General features: G+C 33.9%; 1 protein-coding gene across 1 annotated transcript; it reads left to right on the top strand.

Annotated features, from left to right (window-relative positions):
• Positions 1-315: 315 nt before the first annotated feature.
• On the top strand, positions 316-15,156 carry LOC144357906 (Fanconi anemia group A protein homolog). The gene is made up of 21 exons (XM_078011952.2): positions 316-425; positions 1,089-1,149; positions 1,309-1,358; positions 1,478-1,554; positions 2,153-2,269; positions 2,970-3,121; positions 3,226-3,390; positions 5,287-5,412; positions 6,163-6,242; positions 6,575-6,653; positions 7,299-7,374; positions 7,618-7,691; positions 8,480-8,553; positions 8,703-8,937; positions 9,896-10,041; positions 10,140-10,245; positions 10,739-10,807; positions 11,034-11,129; positions 11,895-12,182; positions 13,931-14,140; positions 14,980-15,156. The coding sequence occupies exons 1-21, from the start codon at positions 316-318 to the stop codon at positions 15,154-15,156; spliced, it is 2,568 nt and encodes an 855-aa protein (XP_077868078.2).
• Positions 15,157-17,950: the final 2,794 nt, after the last annotated feature.

Below are 17,950 nucleotides of genomic sequence, written 5' to 3'. Positions count from 1 at the left end.
CTTGGGCAGACTTCATTCAAACTTGGACCCATGATGGGTTACTGATTGGTAGCCATATTGGTTTTACATGTTCTTAAAATCCTGGTGCTCATTTACCCTTTTACAGAGATTGGTGGCCATGTTGGTTTTATTTTCATGTGTTCTTATAATACCGTACTCATTTACCTTTTGACAGATATAATGAGTTTTTTATGCATGCCAAATTGTTTTAATGAAATTTACTTGACATATCCTTCCCCATTTTGCGTCCTTTAATTTCAATTCAGGCTAACACAAATAATGGGGACTATGTCTACCAACCTAGTTCTATAAACTATGTGTCTTTCATTCCTACAGAAAGAACAACAAGCTGTGCAGGATGTAGAGAAAGCTGTTACTGCTTATGAAAAGAATAACAAGATACCGTCCAGTGTATTGGAAGCAAGGTATGATCCCTGTCTGCTGGGAGTGTAGGATCAACAGTGTATATCTGTTCATGTGAAACTGTTTTTGAAAATTATCTCTGCTTTGAAAATATTTTGTTCATCTGCAGTCTGGTGGACAAAATATACAATGGGGTGATGCGTAACATATATGTATATGAGTCAGAATTACAAAGTTAGCAGATGCCACTGGTAGCACCTGATAAATAATGTCTATGTTTGATATGTGAAATCCCTTGCATCAGTGTTCTTGGAGTGGGGGTCTGGGTCTATATCTAGGTCTGGGAGTGTGCATGGTCTGGGTTGTATCTTGGTCTGGGAGTGTGCATGGGTCTGGTTATGCATCTGGGTTAGGGTCTGGGAGTGTGAGTCTGGATCTGTAAATGGTTCTGGCAGTGTGGGTCTGGCAGTGTGCATGGGTCTGGGTATGTATCTGGGTCTGGGAAAGTGAGTCTGGATCTATATCTGGTTCTGGGAGTGTGAGTCTGGCAATGTGGGTATGAAGTCTGGAATATCTCAAGTACCACTCATTATAGACTTCCCTCATGATTGTGTGACACATATTAACCCAGGGTTGGGGTCAACTCCTATTTAATGTTCTACACCAGGAAAGATTTGAACTCAGGATACTACTGATTGTGAAAAAATATTGTTTCTATTTTTCAGCATCTTCAGGAAGCCATACTTTCTTGGTCGCTTTTTGACAGCTCTGCTCAAACCCAGGATGGTAATATATATAATATTCATTGGTATATCTAATATAATCTACTCAACATCAAGTTTCAGTCTTAATAGGAAAGGGTGACAGGGACTTGTCATGTTGTCATGGTTATTATATTGAATCAGATTTCAAATATCACAACATTTGTTATTTATTTTTGTTCAGTTACCTGATGTACCTGATGGTAAAATGAGATTCATTGAAGCTCTAAAAAGGTATAGTGTGCCTATAAATATTTTTTAAAATTAATTGGCCTCCACTTAGCCATTTTTGGATTGAATCATGAAACAAATATGACTCAACATCCATCATGTGATGCTCCTTCCTTTTTCAGAGCTGACAAAATTCCAACAAGTTTATTACATAATTACACCAAAGCCTGTGAAAAAGAGCTGAAGTCCCTGCTTGAAGGTAAGAGCCACCCCACCTTTCTTCAGCTTTCATTGTATCTGTGTAGATCATTCTGTTCTATACCTCATTCCATGCAGCCTTACCATCAGCCCACTCATTGTGAACCCTCTCTTAAATTATCACATCAAACTTTTCAGCTTCATTTATCTTATCCAATATTTATTTTATTTTTCTATTTGTTTCGAAATTACGTTCCAATTTCTGAATACCGGAAAAAACAAAATCGTATTGTTTTTTTCAAGATAGCTAAATTTTTATTTCATCCACAACTATCATGTACATATACATATAACGCAGAATGGTTGTGAGCGTAGTCTGAAAAAACTGTTTTGTTGCAAATGTTCTACTAAATTCGTTTATTCATTGGTTCAATTATTTTTTACCGAAAATGGCTTTCTGTGTTTACACAGAGATCACGTGACTATGCTCGTCCATAAACACACTACACTGTCGATTTCACATTCAGTGTGAAATAAGCTTTCTATCAATATATAGCTTTGTATGGTTCAGTAAATATTTTATATGGAAACACCCGTTTAGAAAATCAATACCAAAAACCTATACAGCATCCTTAAGCCTCGTCTCTATTCTATTGTAGGTGTGTTTTCTGAGGAATCCATGGAAGATGATCTGGAACCACTAGATGGTTTGAAGCACAGTCTTGACAGATTGGCTGATGTTATCATGAAATCTACACACACAACTCAAGAAGACGGTATGTACACAAACATGTATTGTGAACAGTTTTGTTTTTGTGAGAGCATTTCATTGGGATTATTAAGACTGCAGATTGCAGTTGTATTTTTGAATGTTGTTTCTGTTAATACAGTCATATATCACATAAATGGGTAGCAGTTAAAATTAAATGATTTAAAATCTGTATGTCATTATGATGATAAAAACACCTTAAACTTTCATTTTACTGAATCTGCCTTTCTATCTTGGCCCAAACATTTTTACAGTATCTAGCCAAGAATAAAAAAAAAATCACTCCACGTGCTGGCAAACCTGCAAGTGTGTATTTTTGATTCATTTGTCTGAAATTATATTTGAGGTTTTTTATGAAAACGTATTATTGATATTAATATTGTTAAAGCATTTGAAAAACATGACATTTTATAATTTGGTGAATTTTGAGTATCATTACATTCAGTAAGAATTGTGATATCCCACAATGCTTTGCTCATGTGCAGTAACATGCTCAGTAGTTACAAATTTGATTTTGGGGCAAATTGTCTTAACAAAAATATTGTACTGTTGTTGATTGTTTACACGCCAAATGTAATATAAATCAGATATTAGTTGTCTAAATTAAACTGCATGGGCTGATTTTATAACACTGATTGTATCCAAACTGATGACCATTTGATTCAGTGAAGATAGTTTCCTATTTACATATATATTTATGTCTGCAGGTTTATCTGCCCATATATCTATTATATCAGAAAAAATACAAAATATTATTGAAGCAAATAATGAATCCAAGCCACAACAACCCGAGGAATTTGAACTGGATTTGACATTTACTAATACAAGGAGAGCCGATGTAAACCCATATGCATTACAGGTATTCATCATGAAATTATTATTACTATTCATAGTTATTTTTATCCTGAACCACATAGCATGGTTTAATAGATTATGACACTTTTTTTATTTCTATTTTTTCAGTTAGTTGATATTATATTAAACGGTTTTGGTAAAGTTTTGACAAGATTGAAGAGTAACAATGTGGATGACACTGTGTGGTGTTCGAGATTTATAACAATGCTGAGTTCACACAGAACACTACATCCTGCATTATATACCAAACTATACTACATCATATGTAAACAGGTATGTTTATAACAATGCTGAGTTCACATAGACCACTGCATCCTACATTATATACCAGACTATACTACATCATATGTAGACAGGTATGTTTATAACAATGCTGAGTTCACATAGACCACTGCATCCTACATTATATACCAGACTACACTACATCATATGTAGACTGGTATGTTTATATCAATGCTGAGTTCACATAGAATACTACATCCTGCATTATATACCAAACTATACTACATCATATGTAGACAGGTATGTTTATATCAATGCTGAGTTCACATAGAACACTGCATCCCAGACTATACTACATCATATGTAGACAGTTGTATTTATATCAATGCTGAGTTCACATAGAACACTACATCCTGCATTATATACCAAACTATACTACATCATATGTAGACAGGTATGTTTATATTAATGCTGAGTTCACATAGAACACTGCATCCCAGACTATACTACATCATATGTAGACAGTTATGTTTATGCTGAGTTCACATAGAACACTACATCCTGCATTATATACCAAACTATACTACATCATATGTAGACAGGTATGTTTATATCAATGCTGAGTTCACATAGAACACTGCATCCCAGACTATACTACATCATATGTAGACAGTTATATTTATATCAATGCTGAGTTCACATAGAATACTACATCCTGCATTATATACCAGACTATACTACATCATATGTAGACAGGTATGTTTATATCAATGCTGAGTTCACATAAAATACTACATCCTGCATTATATACCAGACTATACTACATCATATGTAGACAGGTATGTTTATATCAATGCTGAGTTCACATAGAATACTACATCCTGCATTATATACCAGACTATACTACATCATATGTAGACAGGTATGTTTATATCAATGCTGAGTTCACACAGAACACTACATCCTGCATTATATACCAGACTATACTACATCATATGTAGACAGGTATGTTTATATCAATGCTGAGTTCACATAGAACACTACATCCTGCATTATATACCAGACTATACTACATCATATGTAGACAGGTATGTTTATATCAATGCTGAGTTCACATAGAATACTACATCCTGCATTATATACCAGACTATACTACATCATATGTAGACAGGTATGTTTATATCAATGCTGAGTTAACATAGAACACTGCATCCTACATTATATACCAGATTATACTACATCATATGTAGACAGTTATGTTTATAACAATGCTGAGTTCACATAGAACACTACATCCTGCATTATATGACTATACTACATCATATGTAGACAGGTATGTTTATATCAATGCTGAGTTCACATAGAACACTACATCCTGCATTATATACCAGACTATACTACATCATATGTAGACAGGTATGTTTATATCAATGCTGAGTTCACATAGAACACTACATCCTGCATTATATACCAGACTATACTACATCATATGTAGACAGGTATGTTTATATATCAATGCTGAGTTCACATAGAATACTACATCCTGCATTATATACTAGACTATACTACATCATATGTAGACAGGTATGTTTATATCAATGCTGAGTTCACATAGAACACTACATCCTGCATTATATACCAGACTATACTACATCATATGTAGACAGGTATGTTTGTAACAATAGACAGACATTTAATACTGAAGTATACTGAGCTCGACCAAGCAAACTGACCATGGATATTATTGCATCACTAATGACAGCTTATTTTATTCATGGTGTCATGCTACTGAGATATCAGCACCTGAGTGTAGTTGTACAAAAATTTCCATCTGTTGAAAGGCATCTTACAATAAAAACAAAAGATTACTAATTAGAACTGAACATATTGAGGGCACTGTTTATATATAAACTGAATATGTTTTTGTTTTGCATCACATCATTGTAGGGTGTGCAGTTACAAGTTTGCCATCTTAAGAGTATGGCGGTTTTTCTTGCGTATCTCGGTCAGATTGAAGAGAGTTACATGCCATTACGACAGAAAAGGAGTAATTTGGAGACAAACATTGCTTCAGTAAGTATTGTGTTATTTTGGGAATTGAAAGAGCATGGTGGGTGTCTGGGAAAAGAATTCATTCCCACTGACACATATTGTAATTTTGAATGGGTCGGTGGGGAGGGAAGTAGATATTTTTATTGAAAATTTATATATTCTTCAGTCAGTATTAATGTGCTGAACGAAGAAGTTTAAAATAGCTGACGTAAAACCAAAAGTCCTTACTCAATATAGTATGCATTTTCTGTAAACTTTGTTGTATATCGTACCATTATCTGTTTTCCAGTTCACTCTGGATATTCATATAATTATTTGGGAGGTGGGCTTATTTCATGAGGGATTGTTTCTTATTCGTTATGCATCAATCTTACATATGCATCAAACTTTCTTGATAATAGCAAAATTTGGTAGCAGTAAAAATGGCTCCTGGGTTCTACGACAGTGTGTAAGTGGCTTTCACACAATTTTGGCTTCATAAATGACATAAAATCTTCAAATTGTGAAAATGCCTATCGATTTAACTTTTTCATGACTAGTTCTCTCTTTTCATCACAAATTCACAAAATTGACCTGTTTATAGTCTGCACTTTCGTTCAGAAGTTTGGAACAACAAATTTTGAGTAAAAACTGAAAACTTATTCAAATTTTGTCTGCAGGCTCTAAAATTAGGCTTCATTTCCAGAAATATTGAAGAATTATAAAAAAAGTGCAGAAAAAATTGTGGTTATAAGATTTCATATAACAAACATTATGTGACTTAATTCACAGAGATCAAAGTCTCTTTTCTTCTCATTGGTTTGTACATATCTGCCAATACACTCCAAGGACTGGATGATATTTGCCATCAGGTAAGACTCTTCTACACCCTCAAATTCAACATCACATTCTCAGCTTGTTTGAGTTTTAAATTAGTACCTCTTTGAGGGAGCTTAAAGATTATGTTGGCAACAAAGTTTCTCCATCTCAATTTATATAGTAATAATAGGTTTTTGCCTATTAATTAGTCACTTTGCCTAATAGTTTGATGCATATATTATTTAGTCAATTGACTTTAGTTTCATTTCAGTATGAGTATGCTTTTAACACTTTTTTAAATAGCAAGTTGTCTCATTTCACATGTTTGTATATAAAGTATTACTTACTCTTAACCATAATTTGACAATATGTTTAATTTCTTTAGATTCTTTTCCGCAATATTTCATGTTATACTGAAACAACCACATCATTTACAATTGTGTCCAACTGATCTCATTCACAAGGTAATAAAACAATTTGAAAGTCTTTCTAATTGTACTTGTAGTTATTAAAAACAAAATATAATCAAAGACTGAATAATGTATCAATTGCATGTATTCTGAGAGTCACGACACACATGTGGTATGTTGTCAGTACTGCCTTTGTGTTTTGCTATTTATCGTCTCATTTCGGTGGCAGTGCTTTCTAGTTTCATAAGAAATTTCTGTGCAAGACACAACAATCAATGCAACAGCTGTGGTGTGCAAAAATGATAGGATATTTTAGTTGGAACATACACAAAACATGTATGTATGTATGTATGTGATTCCATAGTCGACACATGCAAGAACTGGTTACACATATTACCCTTGTCACATGTGTATCTCAAGTTCGCTACACAGTCAGCAGATATAAGAAATGGTCATGCAATCACTCTAGGTGGGAGTGTATGCCAAACATCCTCACAGTCTTGTACAAGAAAAGGTCACTCTATTCTGTTCTTGGTTTTACATTCGATCAATGACTTCCAAAGTAATCTTTTTCATTTTAAACTGACAATCATGAATTCATTACATACATGTACCAGAAACTTATAAATCCAACATCTAAACTTTCTCAGTAGCAAATTTTTTAGATTTGTTTTAAATACATGTTTTCTGTTGTTATAGTTTTGTTATCTTGCGCCACGACTAATACCAGATGTCAGGTACCAGTCACACTGTATGCAGTATGACCAACAAAATGGTGAGTACATGTACATGTATATTCCTTGTATATATATATCTGAGTATGTGAGAATTTGAATATAGTGGTTATTAACATATGCCAGTGCGTGCATGTGTGTTGCTTTCTACCAGTCTATTTTTCATACATGTACCACATCTGTGTCATTAGATGGATTGGTTTGCTGGCTGACTCTCAGCAGCACAGTTAATAGTCATTTTTATTGACAAATATGTGCATATGATTAATTTGAAATATTTTCAGACTGTGATTTAATGATGGCTGCTTTCATTTATCTCTCTGAAGAATTTCAAAAGATCAGAAATAGTAATCCAAAGGTGAATATGTTATTTAATTGTCTTCATATGTTGACAGTCTTTTTCCATAATTTGGTGGGTCGTAAACAAAATTCAGTAATTGTGGCATTTGCAAGTTATCCATATTGCATCCAGATTGTTTTTTCAATTAATTTTTTGTCTGAACAACCTAAACTTCTGTAATCCATTCGGCTTTGAATTTTGTGTAAGTTTCAAAGTAACCTTGAACATATCTAATGTACCTAATCTTCGAAATTCATTTTGGTTGCAACAATGTCACTGGTAACTTTCTGTCTGTGCGCCATCACTTTAATTTTCTATAATTTTTTTCCACTAGAACCAAGTGGACATCATTTTCCTTTTCCAACACGTTTGGATCAAAAATTAAAAATCTGGATTATTTTGTGAAAAGTCTGACTCCTCCTTGGTGTTCAAAGTGACTTAAAATTACTGTAATGGGTGAGAAAGGGGTGTAATATTCACAGTATATTTATGTTTTTAATAGTGACAACAATTTATTTGCCAGAAATATTATTTACTGAGAGTTTATTGACATAACAAGATGTATACAATGAATTTAGGATAGGATAGGATAGGATAGGATATTTTATTTGCAACATGCACAAAATAAAGCTAATGCAAAGTCCAAAGACATAAATAACAAAAATAATTCTAAAAAAAGAAAAACAAAATTCACTAATATGCTGAAAATATAACTGTCATTACTAGAAGCACAACAGTAAATAACTCATCATCGGAAAGTGTGTCTATCTTTTCATCCAACTCCATCGTTGTTATTATTTTGTTAGATGACATTGAGGAATTGGATTAATGTAGAACTTAGTGTCCACTCACATCAAGATATACTGTCTTATGTTGAAAGGTAAGTACCGGTAGTCAGAAAAATTATTGTGTTTGGTTGGTTTTGTGATAATATATGATGTCACTCTATAATGATGACTAGTTGTTACAATCTCCTCACTGTCTTTGTGCATACTTTGCGATACGCCCTTGTGTTTTACTTAATTTCAGACAATGTTATTATGGTTGGGTTGTTTGTGATAACTACATTCCTGCTGCAGTAGAACATGGAGGCTGCAATGGTTCCTATGGTATTGCCTGTGATGCCATCCTGAATGCTCTAATAGATTGGGACCTGAGCAACCAGAATTCCACTTTGCTATGTAACCATGGTAATCAATTATGTAATGCTGTGAATGAAAGCTGTATCACTAGTTGTCATGGTGACATAATCTGTTTGCTTCAAGTGAGTATATATACAGGGTATCCTTCCCCCTTGAATTGTTATTTTTTTCAGAGCAAAATCTGAAAACCAGGTACTTCATTATCTTGGATTAAACAATTGATTTTTCACTATTTTATATCTAATAATTCAAGTAAAATATATATTTAATCTTCATACAACCAACGACAAAATAGTGTGATGGTTTCTTGTGCATGTTGTTGGCTGGTAAAATACTTACAGTATCTGCATCAATTGTGGTTGATACCTAGTAAATCCCATGGAGTTTGTGATATTAAACAGCACTGAGACATGGCAGTATTAAATAACAAAACACAAAGACAGTACTCGTGTCACCAGACTCATGATATGCATCCTATTCTGTTTTGAGTTGTACCTGTGTTGACATCAATATTGACACAATTGGTAAATGTAACCATGAACAAATTCACACAACTATTTTTTAATCCACTTTTTTCCAGAATACCTTATGTCAAATTTCACTGAACACCAACCACTTTTTAAATTGCTAGTGATCAGCATCCAGACTGATTTCAGAGAATCCATTGATGTTTGGAGAAAGTTGTTTATTATCATTGAATTTAATTATGATTGGTGCTTTGCAATACATTGTAATCTCCAACCTGTTGCTTAAAATACAAATTTTGCCAACATTTATTTTGTTAGCAGCGCGTTGGATAATTTTTTTCTATAGTTTCATGAACCAATAAGATTTAAACTATCAATCAATATAAATAACTTTTCTGAAGTGCAAATAAATTTCCCAAATTTGTCAGGATGCTGTATAATTACACCAAAAAACTCAAAATCTTTGTGGTTGGTTCAGTTGCATTGTTAGATATTGAAATGCTGTCATACCATATCTATCATAAATCATATCTCTTTTTCAACTCTCTCAGTTTATGTATTTATTTTATTAAACTGACAAAATATTATTTTAATTCATAATTATTCTATCAAGACATTAGTGCCATATCTGATGGAAGATGACATGCAGATGAACGATGATGCATCACCATGGTTGCTCTCAAGATTATCATCCAGATTCTCCCATGAAAACAAAGATCCATCAAAAAATGTAACTGAAGAAATCCAATCATCTGTCAGGTAAATTATATTAATATGATATTAAATTATCTGACAACATTTGTTAATTTTCAATTTAATATTTTTATCACCAAAAATTATAATATTTGTTCTTACAGAGTCGCTCAGTGTTTGCCAGCTTACCTCTTATATATGTCAACTTTATATCATCCCGTTAATGAAAGCACTATTGAGATGGTAGCCAACTTTGTCAATAAATATTTGGTAAGTGTTTTAAAACTGCATTAATTACTGTAATATAATACCATATCATTATTTTCCTTCCGCTAACCCTTAGCCAGTTATTAATGTATGGGATTCCACTACCCATTCTCTAGTACCATTATAAATCAGAATTAGGAAGTTTTCATGATGTCATAGCTTTACATTATCACATGATAATGTGAATCTCTATTCGTAGTGAACTCTTTTCAACAAAAAAAGCCTCCAAAAATTAATTTAACTAAATTTGTTTAATTCTGATGGTGGGGATTTATAACAACAATAATGAATTCCCCACAACATCGTCACCCTCTGATACATAAATTAAGTCTATAAAACTTTCATAAAACTATTTTAGTCTGAGTTGAATTCAATACTAGCACAATGCTGGCTTCAGAGTTACCATGATTTTCAAATACAGATTTTCCACAAAGGCTCCATGATTTTTCGTCGTTGAAAATATGTGTTATTTGTTTTCATGTTGTCTGTTTAACAGATTGGTGTTACGACGGATGATATATTACCCTGTGTCTTATCATATACAGTTACAGCATATATATTCCAGGTAAGAAATTACACACTGTATTAAAATTATTAGCAGTCACATGGGGTCGAAGATAAATATTGCATTGTAGGTGAACATAGCAAGTTGGGGCAGCAGAACAAGACCAGTTTTATTTACCTCTTGAGAGCTAGCTACTGGACTATTCTGTCACAGCATTGATCTATATCATGATGTTGTTCTTTATAAACTTGTTTTGACATTAAATTTTTTCAATTCTTCATTCCAGGGTGTGCTGTCAGTTGTTCATCTTCAAAGAAAACCTGATTATTCTCTGATTTGTATTTTATTTGATAAAAGTTCATCGTTTCTCTCTTCAGCTGTGGTGAGTTCGTAAAATAATACAATTTAACATTTTAACATTTAATAATCCGTCTTGTCTTTCAAATGGCACAAACAGTTTTACAGTATAAGATACTCTGGAATACTTTATTTTCGCTGGAATTAATTTTCGCTGAAAAGGCTTTTTGGGCGTTTTGTCTGGAATTTATTTTCACTGATTTTTGATTAGTTTAATGTGAAATATAGGAAAAAAGTATATTTGCTGGATTTTATTTTCACGGAATCATCCCTTCAGCGAAAATAGCGAAAATAAATTCCAAGTGTAAATAAAGTATTCTACAGTATGTGATTTTCAAGATGACTGGCATACAGTACAGATGTCACATACCCTTTGGTTTTGTTTTAATACATAAAACGTAATGCTGAGGTCACTACAAAGTAGTACTGTTTTCAGTTCTGCGTACAGTAGCTTTGCTTTAGAATCGCGTCAGCTTCATCTAAATCATTTAGCAAACCCAAGTTTTCGTTTATTTGATGCTAAAGTGCTACATACTGTAGTGAAATGAAGCAAAAGGGATGCGACAACTCTACTGTATGTTTCAAAAGAAATTTCATTGTGAGAAATTTCTCCAGTCTCCTACGCTAATATGTGATAGAATTTTCAATATGCAGAATATAATTAAAAGGTTGGTATGCTGATACTCACAACGTATTGTTATTCATCTGTTGGTATTCTGCTCTGTCTTTGTGCATATACAATGCCGAATTCTTTTATATCAATATAATTTGTTTTTCTTATTGTGTTCAGTACCACTGGAAAAAGTTGAAACCGCTGGTTATGAATGTTCTGCAGAGACTTTCATCCTTAGATGAACCATCATTTATACAAGATATATACACCATATATAAATGGTCAGCTGACATACTTACCTCTGATTCTACACAAGACTGTATTGACAATAAAGTTATCTGTCCCGAGACTTTGGCTGTTGGGCTGTGTAGGATAACAATAGATGGCATTGCTGATTATTCCCCTTCTGACATCAGCCGAAAATTTCAAACCATGATCAAAAAGAGTTCATCACTTGGAAGTCAAGTATGTTGTATTTTTTTTTTTGCAAGGTGGTGGCAATGATTTTCATGGGTTGACATTGTTTGATAGGACTAGCTTTGCTTTTAGGGAAGGTGTAGTTTGTGATGGAGATATTACTTTTGGTGAACATGTTTTGAGTTTGGGGGGGGGGGAATTAAGAGATGTTAGTGTTTTGAAAGAGCATGGAACTTCCATTCCATGTTACCACTGTTAGCGACACTTGCACATAGAAATAAATTTGTATGACTTTTTGGTCTGGAAACTGCAGCAAACAACAGCAATAAAATATAAACTTCTGACGAGGAGGAGAAGGAGGAGGAGGTGTATGCTTTTATGAATAATGATAAATCCATGTGTTAATAGCAGTGAGGCTCAACTGTATAGTGATACTGTATTCTTATATTTGACTTCTTCAGTTAGTACTGAAATGCCAAAATAGATAACCAAAATTTTCACCAACATTATTGCAGAGAATCATTGAGGGAGTGAAAAATAAATAAATACGATCAGGATATTTATTTTACCTACAATGTATTTATTACTGTACATCATGCGGTGAGACATACATCATGTCATTGTGCTTACTTATTACCATGTATAATCAGTGAATACTCCTTTTTTAGGTGTGTCTTCAATTGTGTAGATGTCTTCTAGTATTCTGTGCCAATCGTTGTTATCAGTCATTTACAGTGAATTCTCCAGTCTTGACATTATTATCAGAATTACTAGGAAAGCTACCAGAATGTTTTCAAATATTCCATGGTTAGTTGATTGTATGTTCTTATTCTTATTTAATGTAGTAAAGTGTGGTCAGAGGAGACTGAACCTTTTCAAAGGATTGGTCGAGACTTTACAAAATCTACAAATAGTAGACTAGTGAATTGGCCTGGAGGGTTATGGGCGGGCCTTATATACATAAGTCTGCGCATGCAAGATGGCGCTGCTGACTTGTAAAAAATTCAGAAAATTTAAAGGTGTTACAAATTCTTGATATTTTGCAGAGTGAAAGGTTCATCAAATAAATGACAAAGAGTAAATAAAAATATGGGGTGACCAATTTTTGGCATGGAAACCATGACTGAGATTTCTCCAAACCTTACATTGGCGGCCATTTTTTATTTGGAAAAATACACACAACTCATAATTCTAAAACTATTTCAATTCAAAAATCAGCCAGTCAAAAAAAAATAATTCACCAGAGTTCATGAACTTTGAAAAAGAAACATAACAGTTGTCAGAACAAAATATCAATTTCTGATATCTTGGTGTTCGTACATAGATTACAAGACATATTGGTATCCTTATGTAGATATATAAGGCTTCTCTGAGAGGCAAAGAGTCAAACATATTTACGGAAAACCTTTTAGGAAATCCCCTCCCAAAAAGAAATTCTGGTGAAATGTTTTCAATAATCACATTGTTTTTGCCACCGTAACTTATATTGTTATAATTTTAAATCATTTGAAAATAATGAGTCATGTTGATAGCGGTTTCAAAATAGTTTACTTGAAATTATGAACACTTTCCAATTGTCTTTACAGATGAACAAGAATCCCCAGTAATGTTTGCAGTACCACCCCATATAAGCAAGATGTACCCCATAGTGTTTTTTCAGTAAGTTTATGTTACAAATAGAGTCCTAATAGAAATACCCTCCAATCTAAGTTTTTTGGGCTAAAAATTATTTACAGTCACCGCTAGATTGCTTTAAACATCAATACAGCTTCCAATGCTGCTGTTTTGGTGTTCAGAATAATATGGCGGCGACTGTAAATTACTTCCTTTCCAGAGTTGTGCAGAGTATAAGAAGAGACCAGCATGCTCAGCTGATGAAGTTACCAAATTTTTCTATCATTGCCCTGCATATCTACAATGTATGTGTAAAGCTACACACAGGTACAATGGAGGATGATGGTGATGTCAAACTACCTGTTAATATTAACTCTGTTTTCACAAATCAGGTATTTGTATCTTTTGTTTTGAATCTTGAATTATAGTGTATAGTAATTGGAGTGACTGTCAAACAAGGAATAACTTTCCTCTTCATCTATGGTCAAATATGTAGAAATGTTTTATTCCGTCATTACTATAATAATGATGATTGAAAATGCCATCTTTCAACATTCAACATTGATGCACAAATTTATAGTTTAGTTTATTCGGTATAAAAAAAACAAAGCATATAGAAACACACAAAAATAAGTCTTAAAAAAAAAATGTATACCATCAATTCATTGGAAACAGTTGCAAAGGGTACCTTAGGTGATTGCAGAAAGTGCTTAATTGTTATGCAAATTACCTAAATAATACTGTAAAGGGGGTAATTGTTCACTTGGTTTTAATTTAGCTTATTTCGCTGACTGGAAAAATGCGCTAAATTAAAACACAGTGAATATGTAACATTTAGCATAGAACACATTATCTAAATGACGAAACCGTGAATTTAAAACCCATTGAATATGCCTGAAATGGTAAATCAGTGAAATTTAAACCCAGTGAAAATTAGTCATTTTACAGTATGCATAGATTTGTACCAAAATCTGATCAGGTCAGAAGTTCATCATAAAGAATCAAAGTGCCCTCCAATCCAGCAAGTGGTTCTTGTGATAGTTGTAGTGAAACAGACAGACAGACTATGGCATGACATTACCTCCCAAAAAATAATATCTTGTACAACTGTTAAATCTGTGAGTAAAAACACGTACTTCCGAAAACAAACCTTCAAATAATAAGAAAAAGTTGATTCTCAAAACATTTGTAATAAGAAGTATATTTTTTTTTGTATTTTTTTTGCTGTCAGGTTTTATCATTACATTTCATATCTGAATGTAGAAAGTTTATTCAATGGTGTATCTTGCAGTCATCGGAGAGAACGCTTCAACGGATACCTGAACACATCATACAGGAATGTGATACAGAAATCAGGATATTAATAGAACAAAGAAAAGAACCACAGTCACCTACTGATTTGTGGTAAACCCAAATACAGTACTCATTCCGCCCAACCTCCCGCTTTTATCGCTTTTTTTCCGACCGCTTATCGCTTAATTTCCGACCGCTCGCTGCTTTCCGACCGGAAACCGACCGCTTTTTTTCCGCTCGCTCGCGTTCGCTTTTGTTCGCTCGCTCGCTCGCTTTTGTTCGCTCGCTCGCTCCTGCTATGACTGGCTTCAGAAACACCGTCCGCTTGCCAACCGACCGCTGGAGTAACAATGATCGTACATTGTATGTATAAACTTAAGTTTTTATTCGTAATAAATTTAGGTTTTAATGACGATTCAAAATACAACGCCTATTGCTTCTCTGTTTTGGAAAAAAGACGCCTTCAAATCACTTGACACATTGTAACGTTTGCTACGCAAGTCGAACTGTGACCTGTATTTACATATTTACGTCCTTGTGTGTGTAGTTCAAGCAGCTATAAGACTGGTCAATCGCGATATTATTGAGTACTAGTACATGTATTTGTGTGTTGTGTGTGTGTGTTTCTGTGTGATTTTGACTAAATTTATTCCGAACGGCGCTCAAAATAATTTGACACTTTGTTATTTGCGAACGCAACTCACACTATGACTCTTACTCAATTTGCACAAGTAATACGAATGCTGTAGTTCAGAAAATCTATTGGTTAACTTTTGATCGTGTCTGGGTGCGCAAAACAAAACTGCACATATAATTAACGCATAGCTGAATTTCTACAAATCAATTGGACTTAAACTTCTAGTATAATGACTGTGACGATTAATCGCTTGTCTGATTACATGCGACGACGAATTATTGGATTGGCAGCAGCCGGACGAAAAATGAAAGAGATCTCGGAACAGTTAATTTGTTGAGGAAAACAAAACAAACGCAGCCAGTGATACATTTTGAAAACAAAAATACAAAATAAACGCAATCAGAGGCGCCGACCACGCGCGTTGGAAATAAATAAAACATCTGTTTTAGTATGTTGTGACAGTCTCACCAAACTCTTTTACTCGCGCAATATAATTTTGTTATTTCCCAAATCACTTATATTTAATACATTGACGAAAAACACCGCAAGAAAAATGTAAATCAGGCTTGTAATTACTAGTAACTCTACTCGAACGCAATGTTGATCACTGTAAAAGTAGATAAATTCGAACCGTCATCAAATTCAAAATTCAAGCGATCTCGTTGAATGTCAAAAATAAACTCGATGTTTAGAAAGACAAAAACAACAACATATTAGAGTACAAAAAAGCTAGCAGCAAAGAACGAGAAGTGCATGTGGGAAAGCGATGAGTGAATTCGAGAAAAATTATGCTGATGTGAGAACAAGCCATATACCCGCGGAGTACTCGCTAAAACATCGAGAAAATGTGCCATTTCAAAGAGCACCCTTACAAATAATGTCTGCGATTGTGTGAACATGATAACGTGCAAACAAGGAACAGAGCTCGTGGTCCACCAAGGAAACTTAGCGATGACGCAGTTTTAGATGTATACGGCTGTTGAAAACAGAGACTCCTTCGATCTCATATAAGCAGGTTCACGTGGATGTATCATTTTCAACTTTTACCAACAACGCTATGATAATAAAGACATTGTGAAATTATTTTGTTTTTATGTACAAAAATACAGTAATTTTACCAAGTAAAATCATATTTATTAAAATTGTTGTTCATACATGAGTTGTCGAACACACTACATTGTTTGTAATTTCATCCAGTTCTTTCAGTCACGATTCAAGACAAATAAAAGGCACAAATATAGATAATATAGCAAATTATTTTTTTCTGTAATATTCGTGTGTAAATCAGTAATTATGAAAAAAAATTATGGGTATATATGGAATACATTTCGTTATGAATTATTCTTAATATCAATTTCTATCAATTTTTTTCAGGGTTTTTCCCCCAAAACGAAAGAATTTCATAATGTCGGGAACGAGAAGTTTTTTTTTTTTTTGTTATTATTATTATTTATTGGGAACGGAAAGTCTTTATCGTAGTGCTTCGCCTCGGTTGACAATGAGCTCTTCGGGTCGCTAAAACTGTATGTCCACCTCTGTTGGGGTGAACATTTGTATTATTATACTGAATAAATCTTAGAACAGAAATGGTGGCACTCAATTATGGCAATCTTCAGCTCATCGTTAGAAAGATTTTCGGAGGCAAATTTAATCTTGAAGGATTGCAGGAAATTGACCCTTAACGATTCATATTTATGAATTAATCGGGATTCAGGTACCATAGTGTTTGTAACAGAAAAAAAAAACGCTTTCGCGTAGGATTTTTCATGCAAACATTGTGAATGGTTCCCCGACACTGATTCCTTTTTAACTTTCAATTTTTCGAAGACGCGGCAAACCCTGCTCATGACCGGAGACGTTGTAGAGATGCAGGTGCGATTCCTCTTAGCAACGCGTTCTATTTATTTCCAAAGCGTGTGGTCGGCGCCTTTGATTGCGTTTATTTTGTTCTTTTATTCACGTAATCTATCACTGGCAGCATTTGTTTTGTCGCGTCTCACAACTTAATGTCCAAGCTGACTTTGTTTTGGCTGTAAGTGAACTACGTACAGCTCATGAAAGTATTTCGCCCAGAGTTCGCAAAAAACGGAATACCCTGCAAAATTTGAATCCTTTATTTTATAACGAGACATTGGGCGCAAACATAAAAACCATAATTGTAATTCAACAGGTTTATGTAACGTGTTAGTCCGCTTGCCAGCCGCCTAGTTAAAAAACGCGATCTCCAGTGATGTCGGCTTCGACAACTTCGGACAAGTAAGATGGGCGCTGG

This window comes from Saccoglossus kowalevskii, chromosome 6 (assembly GCF_978046115.1).
Source record: "Saccoglossus kowalevskii chromosome 6, keSacKowa6.1, whole genome shotgun sequence".
In the NCBI taxonomy this organism is placed as follows: Eukaryota; Metazoa; Hemichordata; class Enteropneusta; family Harrimaniidae; genus Saccoglossus; species Saccoglossus kowalevskii.
Note: the sequence above shows the minus strand (reverse complement) of the source record. Positions and strands in the feature narration are given on the sequence as shown.

Excerpts from the sequence above, each read along its gene's own strand:
- LOC144357906 (XM_078011952.2), top strand. The coding sequence starts at position 316 with ATGTGTCTTTCATTCCTACAGAAAGAACAACAAGCTGTGCAGGATGTA. Across the intron at positions 7,375-7,617 it reads GCAGTATGACCAACAAAATG|ACTGTGATTTAATGATGGCT; the intron begins GTGAGTACATGT and ends AAATATTTTCAG. Across the intron at positions 14,141-14,979 it reads ACTCTGTTTTCACAAATCAG|GTTTTATCATTACATTTCAT; the intron begins GTATTTGTATCT and ends TTTTGCTGTCAG.